Source organism: Colletotrichum chrysophilum (genome assembly GCF_026319265.1).
Source record: "Colletotrichum chrysophilum strain AFK26 chromosome Unknown scaffold_188, whole genome shotgun sequence".
In the NCBI taxonomy this organism is placed as follows: domain Eukaryota; kingdom Fungi; phylum Ascomycota; class Sordariomycetes; order Glomerellales; family Glomerellaceae; genus Colletotrichum; species Colletotrichum chrysophilum.
Genome location: NW_026517475.1, coordinates 1 through 24,688, shown reverse-complemented (window position 1 = coordinate 24,688; position 24,688 = coordinate 1). Strand labels below are relative to the sequence as shown.

At 53.0% G+C, this 24,688-nt stretch overlaps 7 protein-coding genes across 7 annotated transcripts; 3 read left to right on the top strand and 4 right to left on the bottom strand.

Moving 5' to 3' along the window:
- Nucleotides 1–1,098: 1,098 nt before the first annotated feature.
- On the bottom strand, nucleotides 1,099–2,457 carry COL26b_012725 (uncharacterized protein; the record flags this gene model as incomplete). The annotated part of the gene is made up of 1 exon (XM_053185363.1): nucleotides 1,099–2,457. The coding sequence occupies one exon, from the start codon at nucleotides 2,455–2,457 to the stop codon at nucleotides 1,099–1,101; it is 1,359 nt and encodes a 452-aa protein (XP_053030679.1).
- A 648-nt stretch (nucleotides 2,458–3,105) lies between these two features.
- COL26b_012724 (uncharacterized protein) lies at nucleotides 3,106–4,131 on the bottom strand (the record flags this gene model as incomplete). Its single annotated transcript, XM_053185362.1, has 2 exons — nucleotides 3,106–3,812; nucleotides 3,897–4,131. 2 exons carry the CDS (start codon nucleotides 4,129–4,131, stop codon nucleotides 3,106–3,108), a joined length of 942 nt encoding a protein of 313 aa, XP_053030678.1.
- A 1,637-nt stretch (nucleotides 4,132–5,768) lies between these two features.
- COL26b_012723 (uncharacterized protein) lies at nucleotides 5,769–6,503 on the top strand (the record flags this gene model as incomplete). Its single annotated transcript, XM_053185361.1, has 1 exon — nucleotides 5,769–6,503. The coding sequence occupies one exon, from the start codon at nucleotides 5,769–5,771 to the stop codon at nucleotides 6,501–6,503; it is 735 nt and encodes a 244-aa protein (XP_053030677.1).
- A 481-nt stretch (nucleotides 6,504–6,984) lies between these two features.
- COL26b_012722 (uncharacterized protein) lies at nucleotides 6,985–7,467 on the top strand (the record flags this gene model as incomplete). The annotated part of the gene is made up of 1 exon (XM_053185360.1): nucleotides 6,985–7,467. One exon carries the CDS (start codon nucleotides 6,985–6,987, stop codon nucleotides 7,465–7,467), a length of 483 nt encoding a protein of 160 aa, XP_053030676.1.
- Nucleotides 7,468–12,669: 5,202 nt separating this feature from the next.
- Nucleotides 12,670–16,513, top strand: COL26b_012721 (uncharacterized protein; the record flags this gene model as incomplete). The annotated part of the gene is made up of 6 exons (XM_053185359.1): nucleotides 12,670–12,720; nucleotides 12,809–13,458; nucleotides 13,531–14,324; nucleotides 14,688–15,290; nucleotides 15,348–15,540; nucleotides 15,622–16,513. 6 exons carry the CDS (start codon nucleotides 12,670–12,672, stop codon nucleotides 16,511–16,513), a joined length of 3,183 nt encoding a protein of 1,060 aa, XP_053030675.1.
- A 1,070-nt stretch (nucleotides 16,514–17,583) lies between these two features.
- On the bottom strand, nucleotides 17,584–20,211 carry COL26b_012720 (uncharacterized protein; the record flags this gene model as incomplete). The annotated part of the gene is made up of 2 exons (XM_053185358.1): nucleotides 17,584–18,132; nucleotides 18,187–20,211. 2 exons carry the CDS (start codon nucleotides 20,209–20,211, stop codon nucleotides 17,584–17,586), a joined length of 2,574 nt encoding a protein of 857 aa, XP_053030674.1.
- Nucleotides 20,212–21,712: 1,501 nt separating this feature from the next.
- COL26b_012719 (uncharacterized protein) lies at nucleotides 21,713–22,717 on the bottom strand (the record flags this gene model as incomplete). Its single annotated transcript, XM_053185357.1, has 1 exon — nucleotides 21,713–22,717. The coding sequence occupies one exon, from the start codon at nucleotides 22,715–22,717 to the stop codon at nucleotides 21,713–21,715; it is 1,005 nt and encodes a 334-aa protein (XP_053030673.1).
- Nucleotides 22,718–24,688: the final 1,971 nt, after the last annotated feature.

The following is a 24,688-nucleotide window of genomic DNA, read 5'->3' as shown; positions in this document are numbered from 1 at the left end:
GAGACGCGCATTGCGGGCTCTAGCGAATTCTCTTCCCTTTTCCAAACAGAGCTGCTCCACTTTGTCGTATCTTGCGAATCTCTCATGGTGTCGGATCCCACGAATAATGTAGCAATCTTCCACATCTAAGAAGTCTGCTGGGAGTTCTTTCCCATTGAAAGCGGCCAAGTCCATCGCCTTGTAGTCTTTGGCGGGCGTTTCATCGCCTGTGTGGCTGGCTGTTTTCGTTGGCGAGGTAGACATGTGTCTGAGGAAAGGCCACAAATGTCGTAAAGTAAAGGGCAGAAGAGCACAGCCTGTCCGGTGTTTGCTATATGGGGACTGCCCGCAAAATGTGATCGTACGCTGCGTCGAGGATGTGCGGCGCGCGAGTCTCGAAACGGCGAAGCGACGACAAATAGAGAACGACATCTTATGCCCGAATGTACGTTTTCATGCCAATATACACAGCTCAAAAGTGATCAAAAGTAAGGAAAGGATAGCGTATTGTTTAGTCGAAAAAATGAGGTTGGTGATCAGTAGCGGCAGGACACGTTGGGAGGTTCAATCCTTTTGAACTAAAAGCGAGAGCGCCATTGCCTGCTAAAAGTCCATACCCCTGCTTGTTTACAGGGGTAATGCATGACCTGTTGGGCCGAACTATCCTAGTCATCTAGCAACAAGCTCGGAAGTCGATTGTCGAGGTACTGCACAGTCACTGAAAGGTACCAGGAAATGCAACCGCCTAATTTTCGTGTGTCTGCGCTGCCTTATTTCCTGTGCACTTGCTTACTACCATCAAAAGCGATAGTAGCGACAGCGACGATGAGGACGAGGACAAGGACGACTATAACGATAACGACGACAACAATAGAAGCGACGACGACGACGACGACGACGACGGTAGTGGAGTGATTAGAGTGTGGCTACAGTAAAAGCAGTCGCTCTAGCATAGGAAAAATAGGCGTTCTCCGGGTGAAGGGGGATTGTCAATAGTGGAATTGATTGCCCCGGCAGATTAGCTTGTGGCCTCATCGCATCACAATCTTCAATGCCACGGAATAAAGCACAACTCTTCTGGGCTGAAATTTTGCTTTGGCTGACCTAGGTATCTAATGTCTAGGCACAAACATTTACAATCTTTTGGATCTTTGCGTCCTGGGCAACGAAACCTTCGCCAAATAACTTGATCTTGTCCGCAGAAAGTGCCCTTCTCGCCGCCGCCGCTTCTGCGATGGCCTGTGAAGACGTTCGCTCCGACGCGCCGCCATAGGGTCCAATGAGAAGCGACAGAACGGCAAAATGCGCCGATGCAGGATCGCTTACAATGCTTTCAATGGTGAGGGCGGTGTTCCCGATTTCCCCAATAACAGCCGCAATACGAGCCACCATGGCGGCGCCGCCGAACGCAGCACCCACAACCTCGCCAGCGAATGGCACAACGAACAGGACAATGGAAAGGATCTCGAGCACAAGTCTTTTCTTCTCCAGGTCGCGCTGCGCGGCGCCAATACTTTTGATTTCCTTCATGTTCTCAATGACGCCCTCGAGCATCAGAACGGGCATGGCAATGGCCGTCACCACGTCACCTGTATCATCGGCGTAGCCAAGGCCTGCCATGATGTACATATTCAAGACGCGCATAGATAAGTCGCTGATCGATGGCAACGCTGCCTCAATGACGTCCTTGGGGTTTGACACCTTGACGTTGTTGCTGCTGACAGGGAGACCCTTTTTGTAAAGTTGGGCTTCACGGCAGTGGACCTTCGTCCCCGGGGGGCGCCAGTCAGGTGCATCGACGCACTCACCGGTTTGATGCCAATCGCCGAAGGAAATCCAGTCCTTCTCAATACCGAGGTCTTGTTGAACAGCAGCGTAGAACCCATCCGGATCAGAAAGGGTGTAAGTCACAGACCATGACTCACTCTGCTGCCAGAACTTGTCCGCCGGAGGGCAGGGCCCTTCCCTTGTCCTGGACCGAACCGTCCAAGAGCATGTGAAGAACTCGTTTCCGCGCCCGGTATCGAAGTCCATGTAAGACTCCAATTGAGGGCTGATCCTCTGCTTGACATAGTCGGCATAGTATCCAAAGACAGCATCGTAGCCGCTGAGAGCGTCCTTGTAGTCCGCCTGAAAGCTATCAAGAGAGTCGGAGAGTATGCGAAGGGCCCAAATGTTTCGGCAGACAGGGTTGTAGGTATCGTCATTCATGACCTTGACCAAATCATTGAGAGTTTTGGGCCTAACACTCGGGTCACACGTAGTGTCGGCGGAAAGGATGCTGGGATAGACGTCGTCCTCTTCGATGTTGTACTCTGGGACAAAGTAGCCAGCCTGCCAGAGATCTGTTGCCTGGCCCAAGTCTGGATCAGCGCAGATCGACGGGCAGTGCCCACGCGCGCAATTGAACGCGCATAAGCCGTGGTCATCGGCGGTGCCGTCTAGAGTCCTGGCGTTGCTTTTGCTCGTAGGCTCCATGAGATTGAGCCCGCCCTGTGCAGAACAGTAGCACACAGCAATTGGGCAGAAGCCGTGAGAGCAGGCAAAAGAACATAGATCATCAAAATGAGTTGACGAGCTCATGCCCTGGCCACGCGTGCATGTGCCGGGCAGGAATGGCGATACTGTGGCGATGACGGTAGGATGCTCAACTGTGTCACAGTAAGAGCCGGGGCAGAACCCCCAGTTGCAAGAGTTCTGACAGAGCCCTTGGTAGTCGCTTATTATGCCAGCTGCTGGATACGCCGTGATGCCCTTCCACTTGGGCTTTTCAACCTGCGCTCCTAACTTTGTGCAATGGCATGCACCCTCCGGACAATAGCCGTAGCCACATGTGAATTCGCAGAGAGTCGCAAAACCGGGAAGAGGTCCTGTACCCTCAACACAGACCTGGTCTGTACGGGAGTGTGGCTTGGCTGAGACGGAGCCTGCTGCAGTGGCACTGCCGACCCAGGCGTTCCAGTTGTTGTAGCCATTGGTCTTGCTGCAGTCTGTGGTGATAGCGATCCCGGCTACTTCAGCAATAACTGTGCCACCGCGAACAACACGAATATGGACTTCGCCTGTCTGGTCGTAGTACCAGGCATTCCCATGGTAGAGACCGACGCCTCCTTCGGGTGTGGCCGCCTAGGAAGCCTTCTGCTGAACCCCTCCGACAGTGACCTCGATAGTGGCAGACGATGCGAGCAGCGCTGTGAAGTAGATGGCGTCTTTAGCTACGTTCCACGGATGAAACTCGAGCTGCAATTGCGACGCCGTATTGCCAGACGTCCCGCCGTCTTTGCAACTTGTTGCGGGGTTGGGTCTGTACCAGGCTACCAGACGCTCTGAATCGACTGTCGTCGTGTTGTACTTGTACATGTCGATGGTGAATGGAAGTGTATCCCGCCAGCCATCATGTGGCAGAACGAAATTGAAGGGAGCTTTTCCAATGGTAAAGGCCTCGAGAGACTTATCTCGCACAAGTCCAATATGGTGTGATTCGCCGTAGTCGTTCCACGAGATAATCTGGACAAATTCGGGACGCCACCAGAGAATCTGTTGCCACCTGTCGAACCAGAGGTCATCCCCTCGCCACATCCAGTTCTTATCATAGCCAGGAAGATTCGTGTAAAACCAGGGAGACGCCGCCATCATGTAGGGCTTTCCACTGAGGTACTGCTTATAGGACGCGTCTACGTATGTGTCCATACTTTGGTCACCCCAAGGCCAGGCTGCCCAGCTGAAGTGGCCATCAGCAACGCCATTCGCTTTAGCCATTGCTGGCTTCGCGCCAAGGGACGACCAATCGGGGATAAAAAAGCAACCAGTGGCTGCCTTGATCTCGACCCAGTCTTCGGCATTGTCAGGGCCCTCGAACGTCGATACGAATGGTTTACCCTAGTAGTGGAAGTAGGTACCAGAGCCACCATACTGACTAATCAGGCCCTGGACAACGCTTTTGGGCCACGGTCCGTTCCCAGCGTAGTCGAATGAGAAGAAGAGCTGAAACCCCAGTGAAGAGGCGTGTTGAAACGCATTGGCAACAGACTTCTCATTCGTTGGGTCTCCATAGGCCATGTTGAGTGCGAAGGCATCAATATGAGCCGCTTTGGCCTTGGCAATGTCATCGAGCCAGTCATCGGCTGTGTAGTTGGCAGAGTTGGTGATCATGAAGTGGGCGAAGACAGCTTGGGCTTGAGCCAGTCGCGCCCAAGCAAAGGTGCCAGCCACAAGAAATAGAAATCTCATTGCAAAAGCCAGGGGGTGGATGTGAGCAAAACGAAGATACAATGATGGTAGATTTGAGCGTGTCAGAAGAAAATGACGGCAGCAACGTGGCTACTTGTGCGATGGAAATACATGCTTCAGAATATGCTCCAGCATTGGCTTTTCACGAGCATTTCGAACCTAAAAAATGAGGTTCAACTACAATTAGATCTATGTCCGTTCTAAGTCGGCCTGGCCTGCTGTTGGCATGAGGCCGTGTAAGCGGATCTCAATGGCGGAGTCTCTTCCATTGGTCCGCATAAGCGGCACCAACAAAATTGGCGGGGCTAAGATACCATCCATGGATGCTCAAAGTCTCCGGGGCGACGTCGCCTTCTGTTCATCTTCCAACAGGTTGGTGCAATTAAACACGCGGGTGGATTGGACCGTCTTCCAACAACCAACAGTCACTTGCCACTACGCGGTTTTGCCCGCAACCGACACATCCTTGTCTGCTCAGGCCATCCGTCAACTCGGACTCCACTTTCTACCCGCCTCAGCCGCCTGGGCAATCTTTAAATCTCTTTGGCTCAGGGGTTCACGAAGCTTAGCTATGAGATGGACCCTTGTCAGGGCACAGTCAAGCTTTAGACCCCGGTCGAAGAAGTCTTCCGACATCTCATGAGTCAAATGAGCGAATGACCTGCATCTTCCCACAACTGGCCTGCCTAATGCGTACAATCCGCCCGCTTGAAATGCAGTCTGCAATCTATGTTGGTTCTTGTCTTAAGCCTGGAAGCTCCGCAATTGTGACAGGCTGTTGCCCCCGCTGCAGGCTGCAGCAACTCAACATGCAGGCCGAAGTCCATGGATTGCAAGAGAAGTGCCTGATTGATGGTTTTACTCAGGCAGAAGCCTCACCTGCGGCGTGAACAAGACCTCTAACCTAAGTTGTACGTGAACCGGCCCTGGATCAATGGATCATGTTTCTTGGCTGTCACGTTCAGCAAACACCAGCCGGCTCGCGGCTCAATTCCAAGCAAAGTCACCCCAGAATAGCTCAGTCCTGGTAGTGGTTACTACATCAATGGAGTTCGGCTGGCGGCAAGAGCTCCTACCTCTCGCATGATGCGGTTTCCAATGTGCATCTGATCACAGGATGGACGGAGATGATGTCTGTTTCTCCGTTTAGAGTATGTCGGGTAATAGATGCCTGTTCTGCAACACCACTTTCGCTATCACTAACGGCCAAATCAGAGATTTACCTTTTTGAAAATGGCACAGCTGTTTGTCCTGTCCATGACTACTACAATTTCAGGGGGGTTGGGTGGGTGTCTGATTGAAGCCACTGCCCCTCTACTGTTCCTCCTGCTTGGATGTGAAGTTCTGCTGTGTTCATGAAATTACTGCCGAACTTGACTTTTCCATGACAAATCTTTTCTCGGATGTGCCGTCAGGAAAATATCTTCTTTTAAGATGCAATTTCTGCTCCAAATTCTCTACCCATACACCTGCGAACACATCCTCTATTCTTTTGAGAATCCCCGTCGCCTCTTGCTCTCTGTACTCCTCACGTCACCAGGTCTTAGCACGAAGACATCATGAAGTTCCTCGGTCTCTTACTACTTCTTTTTGGCCAGCTAGCCGTCGCTGCCGGTCCGTCTCACGCCTTTGAAACGGTCTTGTATTACTACATTGCCTACCGGCTGGAATGGAAGATGTACGGGCAGTCTCAGAGGCTGCTGTACCCTGTGAGATCTCCCATTCCGACCAAAGAAGGCGATCTCATCACATTCCCCAAAAATGTCGGTCCAGATGGCAACATGCTGCCATTCACCGACTTCGTCTGCCGGTATATGAACAACCCAAAAGCCAAGTGCAACGTCCAACTGGACCTCGACAATCCTGAGCGAACGGGAGAGTTGTTACTAGAGGAGGGAAACAACGGCGCTGCGAAGATCCCAGATATGAGGGGGGTTCCCCAAGGCGACATGTACGAGATCAACGAGAAGAATGATGCGGAAATCTCACCCAAATTGAAGTACTACAACAGCTTCACCGAAGACCTCGCCCAAACATTCAATGCCGCCGCCAAGAAATACGGTACATCCACTTCCAGCGAGGTCTACAAGGAACTTGCCGCTGTTGAGCCTCTTTTGAATCGTATTCTCAAGGTACGTTCAGAGGATATACAGACAAAGCAAAATATTCGAAAGACTTTTGTGGAAGCCTTTTTGAAAGACAGTACTTTCAAAAGCTACAAAGGCTCAGTGGACCCTGCGGATATGCTGAAGAACGCAAAGCTCTGGCAAGTAGTCAAGAAGGTATCGCCGTAGACGAGAGGTACACACGAAGTACTCGACTGTCGCTCCGCAATTTATTGCGTAGCTTGCCAGGAGGCCTGGCTGGTCCCTCGCGAGAGATCCGCTGAAAGTCATGTGGTGCACTAACGGATCGCGGACCGCAGAAGAACTTTTGTCTCGGCTGAAAAGGGACACATCACCGAGATTCTTGGCAAGGGATATCGGCAGCGATTCTGCCGACATATTCGAGGCATGATTCCAACCTCAGACAACAGTTCTGGCTGTAGGCATTCGTGATAATGCTTGCGGTATTTGGCTCCTCCTTAATTGGTGTTTTCTTCCTGTTCCTTTCCCCTAACTCTTGCTCCTGATCATCCTGAATGAAGAATTTTCAACACGGTCTTTCTTTCCTCGACATACGATTCAGTAATACCTGTGTCAGGTTGGTATCATGATGATTTTTTACTCTCTTTTGGCTTTTCTGACGGCAGCCCTTGCGGCCGCCGACGATTCTATGACGTACATCTTTTTCGAAAACCAGGAGTTTCTTGCTAATGGCTCCAATGTTGCTCGCATTTCCTGGAGCGACATTGAAGGGGCCTTCCAGCACCCTGACCAGGCTGACCTCGCGACATTTGGCGGCCTCGACTGGACGAAACCATATCCGGGCTCTTCAGTTGACGGGTTCGAGGCTCATCTTCGTATTGCCAACGATGTCCCATGGCCGGACTCCGTCGGCAAGAATCTGACAACTAAGGTCACTGCCCTCACATTTGGTCTTCCTGCCGTCTTGATGGACCCAGGCAAGACTTTGCCTCTGCCAATGGACCCTACGTGGTTTATTTGCCGTCACTATTTGTTAGCGCTCGACCGAATCCTACGGAACAAATCGATCATGCTTGTGGCTTCCTGTCTGCGGAGTGTCGCGCCGATTTGGAGACAAGTCTTACGGGAAACTGGTTCCAGGAGGACCCAGACGTTCCTTGCTCGGCACTGATTCTCGATCTTGTGCCTGTGAGCTGCCAGGGCACACTTGGTCTTGTCCGAGGTGATGTTGTCGGTGAGCATACCGTCGATTGTGCCCTTCTACAATCAGTTTACTAACCTCTCAATTCCACAGCTTTGAACTCGGAATCCCTGCAAGATGCTTCCATCGCTACAGCCTATGTCACAGATCAGATCACAGACTGGTCGTGGATGATTGGCACCGGTGCCGTGGATGAAGGCAACACGACCGCCTACTATGACGCGTCGAATCGGACCTTCATCATTGGTACTGTATTCGGATACAGCTCTAGCGTTGATGAGGCTAAGAGGCAGACTCCAAAGCTGTCCCTTGCTTGCCTCCGTCCTGAATGGGTTCCTCCTTCAACCCCCAACGTCACATCTGCTGTCCCTCCCTATACCTACCCGCCTCAGACAACAACATCCGCCACAACGACTACTGCCCAATCATCCCAGCCGGCGACCACCGCACCATCTGGTCTTGCCTGTGTTTCGGGAACGGTATCACCTTACCGCACTAGCGGCGACTTCAAGGAGCTGTGCGAATTCAGCTGCACTTATGGCTATTGTCCTCCGACGGCGTGCCAGTGTCTTGAGTACGCTGACACAGCTAAGGCTAGCCCTCCTGTCGGAGACTCTGACGGTTGTCCCCTTGAAGGCGTCACTGACGATGACTATGTACATTTGTGCAGTTTTGCGTGCAGCCACGGGACCTGTCCAGAGGCAACATGCAAGCTCTGCTGATCTGTGTTGACTCGACGCTTTGTTAATGAACAGACTTGCAGATAACTTCACTTCGTCCTGTGTGTAAGTAATAATAGTAAAGACAGAACAACAATTCAAACACATGTATGCACCATTGAAGAGGCGAAACATGCGCATACTGTGAGATCAGATTTTATTCGAAATAGAATGAGCGGGCTTTCTAGTCAGACCTAAGCAAAGTGATTATAATTCGATCATATGAGTCGTTTTTGTAGTAGTTTGACATAGAAGCTCCACAGTTGCGGGATTTCAACAGTCTATCTAGAGTTTGGATCAGCTGAAATGAAACTTGCGGTGGTGATATGGATATTATAAGCCCTGATCTTTGTGCCTTTGGCTCCGCAATAGTATGGAGGAAGGCGACTCCAAGCCGGTTGTCTTGGGCATATCACTTGGGCAAGTATCAGATGACGGAGCATTAGTCACATGTGGTGAGACAATATTGTGTCCAATGGACAATCTCATCACTAGGAACATCTATCATCAAAGTTTAGGTAGTAGTATGGTCATGATTCTAGACTGGAAACAGTTAGTTCCTAAATCCCATTATCTTCGTGATGCTTGGTAAATGCACACTATTAGTAGTTGGTGAAGGACCGTAAGACAAGTTTACGACACACACATGTGGGACGATCATTTGCATACTCCCTCTTCGTAACTATAAAAAGATCATGAACATCCATGGATATGGCCAACGGCAGAGAAGATCACATACAGGAGGGAGGATACTCAACATGAAGCAATCCTAGAATCAGAAAAGCATCAAGATACAGTATTTCTTGAATTTCATGCGCCTTTGTCGTTGGGTATCCAAGGAGAGGTTCACGATAAATGCCAGTGATGTCGCGTCCATTGCAAGAATTTTGAAACCACCTTCTGCACTGGATAATAACTTAGCCCATTAATGAAATTTTGCTAATTTTCAGATCTCTCAGTCCGTTTATACCGGCGTTCGATCTACAGCCCCTTTTATTCGGACATCATGTTGAATTTGAGACGTTAGATATTCTTTCCTAGAAGGTGAGCTTCGATATCCACTCTTTTAGATCTTATCCACTTCATACCAATATCATCTATTCGCTACCTTAGACAAGATGTAGACATTCATGACACCGACCGCGAACTCGCCATCCATGGATTCTTCTTCATCACCCAGTCCATCTTCTCTCTCTCGCACTGCCCCTTAACCTGACTTTCAAAAACCTAACTATGAAGTCGGAATATTTCCAAGCTCCATCTTTGAATTGCACGACATGCCTCTGAATTGTCCTTACTCTCGCAAGTTGTGACCAAATTTTAAGAACTTCAAAATGCTTGTCGGCACTCGCAGATCGTCCTTGTTGATCATTTTGATGTCGAATTCGAACCTAGCAACTGAGTGCCTGCGTGCTGCCCGCTCCCACGCGATCGACACCCTGGAATCTCGCGGCCTGACTGTCCAAGTGGCACCCACTGTGAGTAAGCCGATGCCCCCAATAATCTCATACCTGAAGAAAAAGCCCTCATGTATACCAGGGGCCCATACTTCCATAGCCTGTAAGCATGGCATATAAAAGGCTGCTTTAGCAGCGGTCAACAAGACTTGCTCAACCTTTGCTGGAATCGCAGCTAGACCCTGAGTTTGACAGTTTAGAACTAGATATTTGAGTGTTGATCTGGATGATATCCCGAGACTCCATATTTTGCTAGCGGCATCATGGAAGCATCGCAGAAAACTTGTTGCGTCTATTGCATGGGAAATTGCCAGCGCTTCCATCTTGAAGCTCGTAATTGTCGCTTCAGAAGTAAGTTCGTTATTCGATGTCTTAGAATAAAGTGTGTTTTCATGTAGTCTCCGAGACTGTGCTTCCCACAATGTGAGCGTGCGTAGGCTGGGGCAGCGTCTTGCGTAGCGGAATAAAGAGGCGTTCGCATGCTCTCGTTGGCGCTGATCTTCCTCGTCCAAACCCCGCCAAGGCTGATAATTAACATCTCGCAGGCTCGGGAGTTTGCTGAATATACTCTTCAAGGAGTAAGATGACAGACTTCGTAAACATTTCTGACTGATACTCAGTGCCCTGATCACAGTAACCTCTGGAAGGTCAGATCTACCTAATCGGAGTTCAAGAAGCTGGCCTAAAAGTCGCTTCTTGGCATTCAATCTCGAGTGTCCAGGCGACTGGGCGATGACCTGGCGCTTATGATCCCGAAAAGACGTCTGATGATGCATGGGATCGCTCGGAGAGCTAGCGCTGAGCTCTAGCATGACATCGGCTTCTGGACCCTTTGCCTGCCCTGGCCAAGTAGAGAGCACATTAAAAAGGTTTAGAAGGCTGTTGGAGAAAATTTTATCGTTATCTGCCTTGGTCTCCGCGCTTTCTTCGTGGCCGCATTGTTGGCATGTGTACTCTTGCAAGCTCACATGAAGTGAAATCTTTCTGACCCAAACTTTCTTCGAGTAAGTGGTAAAGGCTTTGAAGTACTTTATATCAAACGGCATGTCTGATCTGAGCTTTATTGTTCTCCAGAGCCGAGCGGTGAAAAACCCATACCAATCCATCGATACTGTAGACCAGCGTGTAAAAGGATTCTTCCCAGCAGTTGGACCTAGCTGCCATAGTTCTTCTAGGACCATGAGCTTCAGCTCTAATGGAAGACGAATCCACGGAAATGGCGCTGTGCTTTGAGATGCCATGGCTTAGGCACTTGAAACTGCTTAAAAGTTTCAGAGTCGAAGGGTCAGATGCTTTGAAAGATGAGTTAGGTGTGGTGGCGAAGAGAATGAGGTGCAGAATGAAATATTGACTGTAGATTTCACTTGTGCGTAAGCAGCTGCTGACTTATTTATTCTATCTCTTTCCCTTCATCAAGGTAGCATGAGTCATTGCTAAAAACGAATCATGGTTTTGATTTAGGTCCACCTTTTAGACACGGCAACCTCTTTGAACGTTTCATTGTGGAACTCCGTAATGAAACTCCCGCCCTCCCGGAAAATCGAGGGGAGAACTCTGGACAACGACGACGACGAGAGATACCGAGCCTGCACTGTCATACGGAGTGTCAATGCAGGCATTGTCACGCGACAAAGTGCTGCCCAGATAGGATCTAGAGATGGTATCAAATGTGATATCAAAATTTTCCCCCATGTGATGGGGTTAGCAGGCATGTTAACGACCTTCCAAATTTGGGGAAGCAGTGTATGGGGTGGCAGGAACTTCGGTAAAAGGTATGCCACCAACGTTTTGTTGTGCCGCTCGGCCGTTCGCCCCTTTTGGTTCGGTAAGCTGACGGGGAAGGAGTGCAAGAATTGGATTCAACCTGCAAGAAGCATGGCCAATCGAACTGAGCGACGATACGCATTACCAGACTAGGTAAGTAAGAACTAGTAGCTCCGTTGCTGAACCCTCTCTGCATGTCTGTAGTGTGGAATTCAACTAACTATCCGGGGTTTTCCTTAACGAACCCCTGTCGCAGCTGCCAAGATCTGCACCAGACAAGCTTCATAATAAGCATTTTTCTCGGCTCGGCAAGATCCACGGGTGCCTGCTGCTCACCCCTGGTAAGGTGGACCAAGGTTAGCCTAGGTTGACAGCTCGGCAGGTTAATAGACCGACATTCCCACCCTCCCTCCGTTGGAATGCTTCCAGCTGATGTCGGACAAAAGCGAGAGTGATAAGAAAAGCCGCTAACAAATAGAGAAAATGATGTCCATGAGCTATTCAATGTAGGTTATCTATAATTGCTGAACTTTTCTCTCAATCACAGAAGTTGCAAAGGCTGATTAGCAATCGTGATCAAGGAACTTTGTTGGAGAACACTGATCCAGCTTGGCCAACAGAAGTCATACATGAACGCAGATGATGGCCAGTCTCTAATTTGGCTGCCTAAGACTCCCTGGTCATGTTTTCAGATGTCACGGCCTAGCCGCTCCGAGGATTGCAAGGGCTAGCCCTGCGGGGCGAGGTATTTAAGACCTCCTGCGGAAAGAGGAAAGCCGTATTTCAACTTCATCAGAGGACAGTAGCTTTTGCCGTCCATATCACAAGTCATTCAGAGCCCGTGCCGTAGGAAAGCATCGCACCTCAACCTCCATTTGGCACTTAGACCCCAATCTCACTCTCAGGACTCAATACAGGTTTGGCTTGACGGTAAAAGTCACGGTGGCGAGGGTGTTGCTGAGCCTCGAAAAAGATCTTCCGTGTCTTGGCAATGTAATCGCATCCATCACATCCAACATTGGTATCTCGTGTGCGGAACAATAGGCAAAGACATTTTGGTCAAAGGATTTTCTCACGCGGCTAAGCCAGTATGGGCTTTGCCCGAAATCGTGTCGTGATAAAGTTTGAGCGAAGTACTTATAAACCGAGGAACAGCTTTCTGCGACATGAAGAATCGAATGTGGTGGCTGTCTTCGTAGCTCTTTGTCGCAATTCACGGGTAATCAGCAATCATGAGGTTTCCAATCCTCACATCTTTGGCAGTTCTCGCAAGCGCTTGCCATGTGCAAGCCAAAGCGGTGTTTGCGCATTTCATGGCACGATACGCCCGGCAAGCAGTCACTTCTTTAGAGCACTACTGATCGCAAACAGGTTGGAAACACTGGGAGATATTCTCTTGCCACCTGGCGTGACGACATCCGTCTCGCTCAAGAGGCCCACATTGACGGATTCGCCCTCAACATTGCCTACGGCGAGCGTATGAACGCTGCGTCGCTAGAGAACGTCTTTGAGGTGGCCAGCGACATGGGCTTCAAGCTCATCTTTTCCTTCGACTACGCCGGCGGGGGCCCATGGCCTAAAGATGACGTTCTCAACCTCTTGAAGAAGTACGCCACCAGGCCTGAATACTTCAGGCATAGCGATGGGACACCGCTCGTGTCCACTTTTGAGGGCCCCGAACAGGCTTCAGATTGGGTCGAAATCAAACGCTCCTTTCCCTGCTTCTTCATGCCCGATTGGTCCTCAAAGGGAGCCAAGAGGGCAGCGGAACTGGCGGGTGGAGTCGCCGATGGTCTCTTCAACTGGGCTGCCTGGCCCTGGGGAAATACCAACATGGATACATATGTGGATGCTTCATATTACCAGTATTTGAGGGTGGATGAGGACACCAGTAAGCCCTACATGATGCCCGCGTCGCCCTGGTTCTATACAAATCTCCCCGGCTACAATAAAAATTGGCTGTGGCGCGGGGACGACCTGTGGCACGACCGCTGGATCCAGATTATCTACAACCAGCCAGAGTATGTTTCTCTCTCGTTAATTTCTCGCATGTTTGGTTTTACGAACGGCAGCTGACATAATTGGCCTCTAAGCTACGTTGAAATCATTTCCTGGAACGACTACGGAGAATCCCATCACATCGGTCCTCTTCGTCCTGACGCCATGGAAGCCTTTCACACGGGCAGAGCCCCTTTCAATTTCGCGAGAGACATGCCCCACGATGGTTGGAGGATGACGCTTCCCTTTTGGATTGATTACTACAAGAACGGCAAAGCGACTGTGACCCAGGAGGGCATCATGGGATGGTTCAGAACGACACCCGCAGCCACGTGCGGCGACGGCCAGACGTCCGGTAATACCGCCAGCCAGTTGCAGCTGGAGTTCTCGCCGGCCGAGGTCATGCAAGACAGGATCTTCTTTTCGGCTGTGCTTGGCTCGCATGCAGATGTTACTGTCAACGTCGGGGGAACCTCACAGGCCGGAACTTGGACGTCCGTCCCGGACGGGGGTATCGGCGTCTACCACGGAAGCGTACCATTTCAGGGCAGGGGTTCGGTCTCCATCTCTCTTCAGAGGGGCGGCGCGAACATCGCCACTATCAACGGGGGTTCCATCACAGACAATTGCGCAGAAAGCGGTCTCACCAACTGGAACGCGTGGGTTGGGAGTGCGATGGCTGCGGGCTCCATCTCCGCCACGCCGGCATCATCACGCGACGAGCAGAAATGCATCAAGGGCACCGGCGCGACTGGTTTCAGCAAGCTCTGCGAGTTTACCTGCAAGTACGGCTACTGCCCCGTCTCAGCATGTCAGTGTCTTGCTATCGGCGCCCCAATCTCTGAACCTCCTACCACAGGCCCGGCTGGGTTCCCGGCTGCGGGTAAAAGTAAGAGCTACACGGGTCTCTGCGGGTGGTCATGCCCTCGCGGCTTTTGCCCTTTGGAATCTTGCAGCACAAGCAAGCAACCTATCAAAAATCCCACTGTCTCCGAGTTCCTCCCTCCTGCATGTACCGGGGGAACTTCGGACAACAGCCTCAAGGGATTGTGTCAATATGCTTGTAACTTTGGGTTTTGTCCCCGGGGCGTCTGCACGTGTTCTGACAAGGGCGGGCTGAATGAACCACCACCGATCAAGGACACGACAGGCGACCCCGTGAACAATAAGGTCAAGGACTTTGGGCTGTGCCAGTTTGCTTGCTCGCGTGGGTACTGTCCCTCAGACGCATGCCGTTTGGACTATCCTATAGACGAAGGAGACAGGTGCGATGTCAGAGACAACACGTGGCGTGAAAGGACAATGCCTGCCTATCAGCATGCTGCATATCCGATGCCCGTTTCGAATATCCACTACATTACGATCGTCAACCTCACGCCGTATACCTTCCGCTATTTGAAGGATCGGTCCAACTACTACCAGGTAGCTGCTGACTTTGATGATATCCCACCGGGACAGTCTCGTCAGAACAAGGCCCGTTGGGCAACCTCAGGTACGAGCAGAGCTGACGACAACGGTGAGGCGTACTTTGAGGTTAAGGACACAAACCATGAGTTCCGCATCAGGTGCACGACACATTATCCCTCTGACAGGCCAATACGGTTCGTAGTTGACCTGGATGGCTGGGGGCTAGGCGTCAAGGAATACGAGGTTCCAGAAACTGAAGTTTCTATCACATTTGTGATTACAGGAAGCGAGAACTACGGGTACCATCATTCTCTCACACTGGATAGCTCACCAGTGGCTTGGATGGATTCCATCAAGGAACATATCAAGGGAAGGCTGGTGAAGCACGTCATCATGCCCGGGGCCCATGATGCTGGAATGAGTGTCATTGGGAAGTACAAATGGGGCGGTAAGCTTACCTTGACACTCGTTTGGAGGGGTGCTGTTCTAACATTGTTTCGTAAAGGTACCCCCATGGATACCCAGACCCAGGCCTACGGCATCGCGGGGCAACTGGCGCTTGGAGCCCGCTATTTTGATCTTCGACCAGCTATCGCGGATGACGAATTTCACATCTTCCATGTGTCCGATCCGAGAGCAACCGTAATAGTAGGAGCCTCAGGGGTTACGCTGCAAAATGTTATTGACGACATCAACGAGTGAGTTATTCCCATGAACGCCACATCACAATCATCAAGCCCCATGACTGTTAAATTGACAATTCCAAGTTTCTACACCAGCAATCCTGGTGAGGTTGTCTTCCTGTGGATGCGAGACATGGTATCCTTCCGGGGCGGCCTGTTCGGCGGTGGCCATCCCTTCAACGAGAATCAAATGGCCCAGTTCTTCGACAAGCTGCGTGGAATCAAAAACCGCTGCCGCGGCCTGACCGAAGCGACCAAGCTGCAGGAACGGGTCATGGGCGAGCTCATGGAGCAGAACGACGGCAGTGGCTGTGTGGCCATTATCCTCGATCAGTTTGGCGTCGACGCGGGGATCCCGCAAGATGACCCCGCGTCGGGCATCTTCCTCGCGGGAAAGCACATGGACCGCACCGACCGGTGGGAAGAGGATGTGGGCACTACGCCCGCCCAGCTGCTCGGCTACCAAGTCGCAGGCTTCGACGACCCAGTGCGCAGGCGCCTCGAGCCGTCGAAAGGAGGTGACTTTTTCGTGTCGCAGTGGGTTTTGAATGCAAAACACGAGGATGCGGTTTTCTACGGGCTCGAGAACCTGGCAAACTATCTCACCACGCCGATGCTGTACTACGGCGGGGTGGCGGAGATGACCCCAGACATGTTTCCGACCGTGATGTTGATGGACTACATCGGAATGCGCGTGTCGGGAGACACCACGGCGAATAATCGAGCGGCTGAGTTGCGGACGTTGGCGCTGGGTTTGAATCTGTACTTGGTCAGCGAGAATTGCTACGTCAGCAAGCGGCGGAATCCGCTGGTTAAGGGATCGGGCAAGAGGTTAGCGGCGCCGTGGAATGGGATCATCTTTGCGAACGGGACTCGCATTGATAACCCGCCTCCGAACTTTGATCCTTGGCGCGTGGATGTCTTGAGAAGTGGGACGGTGTTTGGGAACGGGACCGTTTTGACGAGGAACATCACCAACCCGTTCTAGTTCCCTCCTATGTAAGCAGAACCGGCCCACGCCGTCTCAAATCATTTGACGGGGGTGTTGATCAGACGATGATTGGCGTTGAAGTATCCAATCTCAAGAGACATCCTTCTTTGTATGGCGAGATATGCATTGGATGACTTAATTCAAGAACAGCAGTGGATCATCGCAGCATTAAATAATGGATGTCTATGGCCAGAATGTGTATTAATCTTGATAGAAGCCATAAACAATGTTCCCAATTAGTACATGTAACCAAGACAACTAAGACAGCCAGTGGATTGGTTCCCTGTTGCTGGACGCGAATGCTAGCAGAATCCAAGTCCTACGCTTGCTTAGGTCTGTTGCAAGATATCTCAATGCTTGATGTGTCGTGATTCAAAGTCTGAATAAAATGGCACGGGGCCGGTCTCGCCTTGCTATTGATCATGGATGATTGAGAGGGCTTCAGGCGGTTGAGCATCTCGCAATGCAACATTACTGCAGAGAAGACCTTGAAACGCCAGTCATACAAAAACTTAGCGAGAGAAGAGGTGAAAGAGTAAATGCCAGGGTCAGATGTGACGTGTCCCCACGAGGAAGCACAAATAGCTTCAATAAGATTGTCGCCACAATGAAAGTCTGCGCTTGCTAACCCCGATTCACAGTCCAAGAATACGAGTACATCGCTCTCCTAATGCCGTATTTCAATGTATGAAAACTACCAACATCTAAATAAAGCGCAGCGCAACGTGCGAAGTGATTGGTTCATGTCGGCATATGTAATGGGTATTGCGTGGCTAGTATGTCTCCCTCCCCGAGGCTTACGGCAACTAGAGGAGTAAGCCATGGGCGCATGCACGCTAGCTTCACGACATGCGACGATTCCAGTAAAGTTGAAGTCTTTCATATAATGGATGGTATCAAACTATCTAATCTTGACACATGCTCCTCTAGCCCAGCATGAGCATATCCCAACATCTCTCTCCAAAAGATCTCTCTATGGCTCAAACAAGAGAAACCCAATCGATAAAAAATCAAACTCAAACGCCAATGCCGCCCAAGCCAATCCTGCCGCTCATCAAATCCATAACTCAACCTCTACCAAAGAGCTTCTTCGCCGTCACCCTCCTGCCCGAGCTCGGCGTATACTCCTGCTCGTGCCCATAATACCCATTCTGCTGCTCACCGATCGAGCTCGGCGAGCGCTGCACATACGACGACGCCGCCTCAGGCGCGAGGCCCTCCTCCGTCCTCAGCTTCTGTGGCCTGGGAGGCGGGGGCGGCGCCACCGCAGGAGGCGCTTGGGCGGGCGCACGGTAGTACTCTTCATCCCATTCCGAGGTCGACGTGTTGGTGCGCGGGGCCTCTTGGCGCGCTGTCTGCACCGGCGTCGGGTGGCCCGCGTAGGTGTAGTTGCCGTTGGGCTGCTGCTGCTCTGGTTGGGATGTCGCGGCTGGGCGCTCACGTTCGCGGTCATCGCGGGAGCGGGTTGGGCGGTGGGCTGGTGCGGCGGGCGGTGCTTGCGCGGGCGCGGGGGTTGAGACTGGTTTGCGGCTTGTCTCGCGTGGGGTCTCGCGCTCGCGGGGTTTTTCGTCGTCTTCGTCTGAAGTTTCTTCTAAATCGCGGTCTTCATCGGCGTACTGGATCTCAGTTAGCATCATCGCGTGTGAACTGTAGGACGGGGTTTGACTTACCATCCTCAACTCTTTCCTCATGGCTAGGTTGGCGCAAATGTCCTTAGCCTCCTCAATAGCGACCTTCTGCGCCTTGAGCGTCATCCTACGGTCCCTAGTCTCCTTGTTCTCCGCAGCGATGCCCTCGACCGTCTCATTCTGCATGCTCAAGATCTCCACAGAGTTGAAGATACCATACATGCCCTGCAGCAAGTGCCGCTCTACAACCTGCGTGATCGTGTTGCGAATGAACGTCTTGGCTGCAAGCTCGTAAAAGATCAACATCTTCTCGCACACCTCCTGCGCCTCCGTGTACCGCCCGCCGTCCTTGGTCGCCTCCAGCTGCCACTTGCGCAGCCGCTCCTCGTACTCCGGGTCGTACGGCTGGATCTCAAGGTTCATGTCCTGCGTCAGGCGCTCGAGCTCCTCCTGCGCGCTCGCCATCAGCTTCTTCACCTGCGGATCGAGGAAGTTGTAGCGCAGCGGGTCGTGCATGCGCCCGGGCCATGCAAAGTCGATGACCTCGCTCAGGAACTCGTTGCACACCACGCCGAGGTTGTCCTTGTGCTCCTGCGCGAGCCGCGGCCAGTTCTCCGAGTAGCTCTGGAAGAGCATGTACACGGCGCGCGGCTTGGGATCCATCGGGAACTCGGAGCCGCGGATCTGCCGCAGCAGCATCTCGACCTCCTTGGTCACGAAGTCGCGCTTGCCGCTGTCGGAGATGGTCACGCTGCCGTCGGCGCCCGTGGGCGAGCGCGGGTCCGTGGAAGATGCGAAGCCGAACTTGCGCCCGTTCTGGCGGATGCGGTGGGAGAACTTCTCGTTCTCCTCGATGGCGCGGGCGCGGAGGTTCTGGGCGGGCGTGCCGCGGGGGTCGGCGGTCGCGCGGAAGAAGTTCTTGCCGGGTGGGTTCTTGTAGAAGCCGTACACGGCGGGGATGACGAGCTCCTTGGACGCGGAGAAGAGCTCGACAAGCTCGATGCGCATCTCCTCGACGGTGTCCTTGCCGGTGCCCATGCTCTTGAGCTCGGCGTCGCAGTCGTCGAGGGCGTTCTGGATCTGCTTGCGCAGGGTCTTGACGTGGCGGCCGATGTGGCGCTGCAGCTGGACGGAGAGCTTCTGCTTCAGCGCCCCGGCGCCGCACATTGAGCCGGGAAGAGCGCGCCACTTGCCGCGGCCGAAGAACTCCTCCTCGCGCTGCCTGCGCTCGCGGGCGGAGGGCCACGGCTGGCCCGCATCGCGGGGGCCCGGGTTGAGCAGGACGTACCAGCCGAGCTTGAAGTAGTTCTGCTTGTCCTTGTTCTGGACAAGCTCAATGAACTTGTCCTCGAGGCCGATGGACTCGCAGAGGTCGGGCTTGGTGAGGACGCCGATTGTGCGGCTGCCGGAGGGGTCGAAGTGGCGCGCCTTGGTGAGGATGGGCGCCTGGACGTAGTCGGTGTTTCCGCCGACGACGGCGAGGATGATGGTGCGCGAGGACTTCATGTAGCGGTCGCAGAGCGTCTCGATTGTCTTGATGTCGTCCATTGACTGGTCGTTATTGGCGTTCTTGACGAGACCAGGAAGATCGACCAGTGTGAGGAGAGGCATGTCCGGCCCACGCTTCTCAACGACCAAGATGTCGCGGGCGGCAAAGCGGCCGGGGATGTTCTTGGGCGCAATCAGCTCCACGGCCGACCTCATGAGCGACTCAAACGACATGTCGGTGTCCACCGCGCCGCCAAACTGTTTTAACCTCTCCTGCTCCCTGAAGTTGCGGTTCTTGTCGGGGATGATGGAGATGTTGAGCGTCGCATCGGCGGACCGCCTCAGGCGGATCTCGGTCGCGAAGCGCGTGCATGCGCCAGCGTCGCGGGGAAATGGCGTCCCCGTGATGGCTTCGAGGACGGAACTCTTGCCGGCGGACTGGTCGCCGACGACGACGATTTGCGGGAGCTTGACATTGTCGAGCTGGGCGAACTGCAGCTTGTCAATGAGCTCGAGCAGGCCGCGCTGCTCGTTGGCCATGTCCGCCGTCCCCAGCGCCGAGTCGATGGTCGGAGCCATTTCGCGTTCGGGCCTGAAGGTGGCGTTAGCTGCTGAGCGATAGTCACGGCCTGCTGGAGATTCTTCGTACAATGATCCCATAAGTGTCATGCAACGATGTATGTTAGAAGCAATGTGTGTGGGGAGAGTGTGTATGTGTGCGTAGAAAGAGGAGAATTCCAGACCAAAAGCACCACAGGTCTGAGAGTAAGAAAGCGGCAGCAAGCCTTTTAAAGAGGGAAGCCGGTTTTTGATGGAGTATGCCTAGCTTAAGCTTATGTATAATTACGCAGCCCAGAGACACTTGCGTCTGGACCGAACATCACATGTGCCAGGTTGGGGGCGCACCTCTCCAATGGCTATGAACGGGTGCCTGGATCTGGCCTCTAAGTCGTCGCAAGGCTGGCGTCGTAAGCTCCCATGACATACCAGTGGCCAACCGGCGACGTGGAGAAAAGCAAAAGCTTCGCCTACCAGGTTGCCACCTCTGGTGCGGTGGCAGGAATACGCAGCGATTAGCATTCCTCTCCTCCATGGATATTGCTTGGCTTGAGGCAGCCTTTAGGCGTATGTTCAGGCCCTTTGTGCATACAATAAGGTGCCGTCAATCCTGCCACTCGGCAGAGGCCCAGCAAACATCCGAGATTGACACTGAACAATCCCGGGAAACATCAATGAAGACGTGGGGAGACCGAAGCTCATCCATGTCCTGCGCAAGGGCAAAGCCACAGACTTTCGGGGGTGGAGGGGGGACGTGAGACCCAAACGAGCTGATGTTGGGCATGTCGGACGAATGACGTCGGCTGTCCGGCGTTGCACAGCCTCATTTCTGCTGTTCTCCGCAGCACCCGCTTGGCTTGACTAGCACTTGAGTCGTCTCTTTCTGTGTCTCTCTGTGTCTGTCCCTCTCCTATGTACCAGGCAGTCGGCGCAGGAAAGGGTTCGCATGACGAGGCGTACGCGTCGGAGGCCACTTGTTGCCCAATCATCCCTCGGGCAAGCCCGTCCGATGGCTGGCATTTTAAGCGAATGAAGGAGCTGTTGAGGAGCGAGAAACCGAGCGCCAAGGGACAACGGTGCCGTGCCGGTATTTTGGACTTGGGCTTGGAATTCGCCACTTGTGCAAGTTGGAAGATGGGCGGAGTCTTTTTTAGAACAATTAAGTGCAATTAAGTGGAAATGGAGGGATGGATGTGGCGGTGCAGAATGGGGCAAGCCACGAATGACTAATGTGATTCTAGATCGGGCGGGTGCTGTGGCTGGTGCAGATCTGTGGCTGGTGGGAGACAGTTGTGGCGAGTGCTTGAGTCTCCGACTTTCAAGCTCCCCGCTGCGTCTGTGTCTCTCTCAACACAACATCACTAGTTTACTCGTCTTCAACCGCGCACGTCCATCAGCGACAACAATGACATCATTTCTCATCTCAGAAGTGCTTCACCAACGATGCAGCCGCCGTGAAACTACATCCGTCTGCACGCCAACTTGACCGTTTCCAACAGGGCCCGTGTGCCGACCTCCCGCTTCAATACGCAAACTCCTGCCCAACAAGCTTCTCACTCAACCTCCACAGCATGTCCGCATCAACCTTACTCGTCGCCCAGCAGTACACCTCCTCCTCATACGGATCCGCGACGCGACAGTGGTTGAGGTACTCCCCGTTCCTCTCCTGCTTCAGCTCCTGATCAAAGGCCGCATAAACATGCGTCGCGACCCCCTGGTCCATATCCTTGGGCGCGATGCCGCCCATGCCCCAGAGATACTTTGTGCCCATCACCACGTCCACCCGCCTCAAACTCTCCAGCAGCGCGGGGATGTCGTCCGCCCCGTGCGTCGCGGCGAGGAGGTTCGTGTTCACGAAGCCCGGGCACAGACTGAACGCATGCAGGCCCCGCGACGCCCCGAGCTTGCCGGCCAGCGCGACCGCGAACAGGCTGATGGCCGCCTTGGACTGCCCGTATGCCGCCCAGCAGTCGTAGTTGGCCCCGTTGTCGAAGGCATGGTCCGTCCAGCGGATGTGCCCGAGGCGGTGCGCGCCGCTGCCGATGTTCACGACGCGCGGGTCCGGGGAAGCGAGGATCTTGGGCATGAGGAGGTTGGTTAGCAGGAAGTGCGAGAGGTAGTTTGTTTGGAACTGCGACTCGAAGCCCTCTTGGGTGAGGACGTATGGGCCGGCCATGATGCCGGCGTTGTTGACCAGGAGATCGATGTAGGGGACGTCTGGCCAGGAGTTGACGAGGGACGCGGCCTCGCGGACCTGGGCGAGGGAGGTGAGGTCCAAGGTCAGTGGCTTCACGGTGATGTCCGGGTGTGATGAGGCGAGGAAGTCGATGAGGGGTTGGGCCTTCGATGGGCTGCGGCCTGCCAGGATGAAAGTCGACGGCTTGGCGACTGCCACCTGCTTCACGAAGGCTTCACCAAGGCTCCCAGGAGAAACGCCGGTGATGAGGATAGTCTTCCCCGCGATGTGAGGAGCGTAAATGGGCACCAGCTCGCTGGCGCGTGTGGTGTTGTCGTAGGTCGGTACCATGGTATGAGTGGTGATGAGGTCAAGGTAGGTCTGTGAAGTGCAAGTTGGCGCAGTGACTTGAGATGCTGATGAACAACCTGGTGATGCCTCTTTGCTTTCAATCAGTCGATCATGGCCGTCTCTTTATACCCATCCCAGTCCATCGTCTGCGATGGTCTTACACATGCCATGTCGTGTCATGGCTCTCATCCACATCTCGGAAAACGCTGAGACAGTATCGCTATCCACATCGTAAAGTCTTGTGGCGCTGCAACAGGTGGATAGGTCTTTCGGTACTGCTGAGTCCTGAGTGGTTGGTGTCTATGGCTCATGGTCGAAGCATGCGGATTTAGCGGCCGTAAGCGGCGGCAAGACCCAATTTGCTGCTCTTTCGGCGTTACCACTTCACGAACCTCAGGAAGCCTGCCTGTGAACGCAAAGAACTCGGGTAAGACTGAAAATGATCCTTGTATTATCTCTAATTGACTCCCGATAACGCCAAAAGTTGTTGGTCTCCAGTTGCCGCCCCCAAGCGTGCGGCCCCACGGCGGCCGCATATGCCGCATGTCCCGCATCCCGCGCCCTGCTCCATGCTAGCCCCAATGCTCCGATGTGATCCTCTGAGCGATCAAAAAATATTTCTCTCATACATTATTCGTCAATTTCGTAAGCTCCTTTGCCAGGATCCGTTCCTGCTGCCCTGGCCGCTGCCCCGCGTAGCTCCATTGCTACCCGGTACCGCGCCCCATGTGCTGGCCCCACTTCCGGAGCCGGTGACCGGCCGGTATGACCCGATGTTGTGGTACGGACTCGCGGACTCGCCCTGGGAGAGCCAGATGTTGAGCGTGGCCGAGCCACCTTGTTGTTGATATGTGAATTGCGTCGGCGTCTGCCCTTGGTGCTGGCGCGGGACGGCAACGTATTGGGTGGTGTATTGGTTGGGCTTTTGGGAAGACATCTTTGTGAAGGATGCAGGTGGTGGGTGGGGTCTCAAGCGACGGGGGAAATTGTAGATAATTTTGCTCTGTCGAAATCTGATGGGAATAGTGAATGAGAGATCGAAGACGAGAGGCTTTTTTCGTTGGCCTTCATCGATCTCTTATATCCATTTCCAAATCCTCACAGGCCCTCGAAAGGTCATGAAAAGACCGCTGTGCTGGTCGCGATCCTCATGTGCTGAGGAGCGTCAATCCTCAGTGACGAGGAGTCGAACTCCTCCGCCACCACAGGCTCCTCAAAAGGGTCTTTTTGCGGTTCTTTCCTCACGCGGACGAAAATACAAAATCATGTAGTCTATCGAACATCAAACAGCGAAACATTCCCAAAACATTCCAAAATGCATGCGTCGTCATCAAAAATACCCATGGTCCACACTCTCCAGAAACTACCTGCCCTCAAGCGGTCTTTTTGGTAGGCATTATTTCGAATTGGCCAAAAGAACCCGACATGTGTAAAAAGCCCCCTGGCAGCCGTGAGCTAGTGCAGGCACCAAAGTCTCTGGGAAGGGGGGCACATGGTCGACAGGGGTGATGATTGCTAAAAAGACCACGCTTCAGGCGCATCGGCGAGCGGGTGTAGCCAGCAGCACTGCAATTATAGGGGCATTCATTTTCGGGTATCTGAAAAGGGTCTCGCCTATGCAGGGTCTTTTTGCTGTTGGTGATAGGGATTTTTGGTTGATGTTGGCTTGGCATCTTACACGTCTGCTACCTATTTAATCCGCGCAGAGCGGGCGGTCTTTTTGAGATGACTAGTTTATACAAGCCTTGATATCATGAAGACGTATCCTCAAGGCTGTTCCATCACGACCAGAGTGATCAACACACTGGCGTTCGTGTTTTTATCTTTCCAATAACGTATATGCATAGCGAGTCGCCCATCATAGCGAGCCGCCCACCTTTCACTACCCTCCAGCCATTTGTGTAAGTCAATTAAGCCACATCGTACGAAATCAATTGAAACTACTCATCAGCCTCTTCTTCAGAGGTCTCC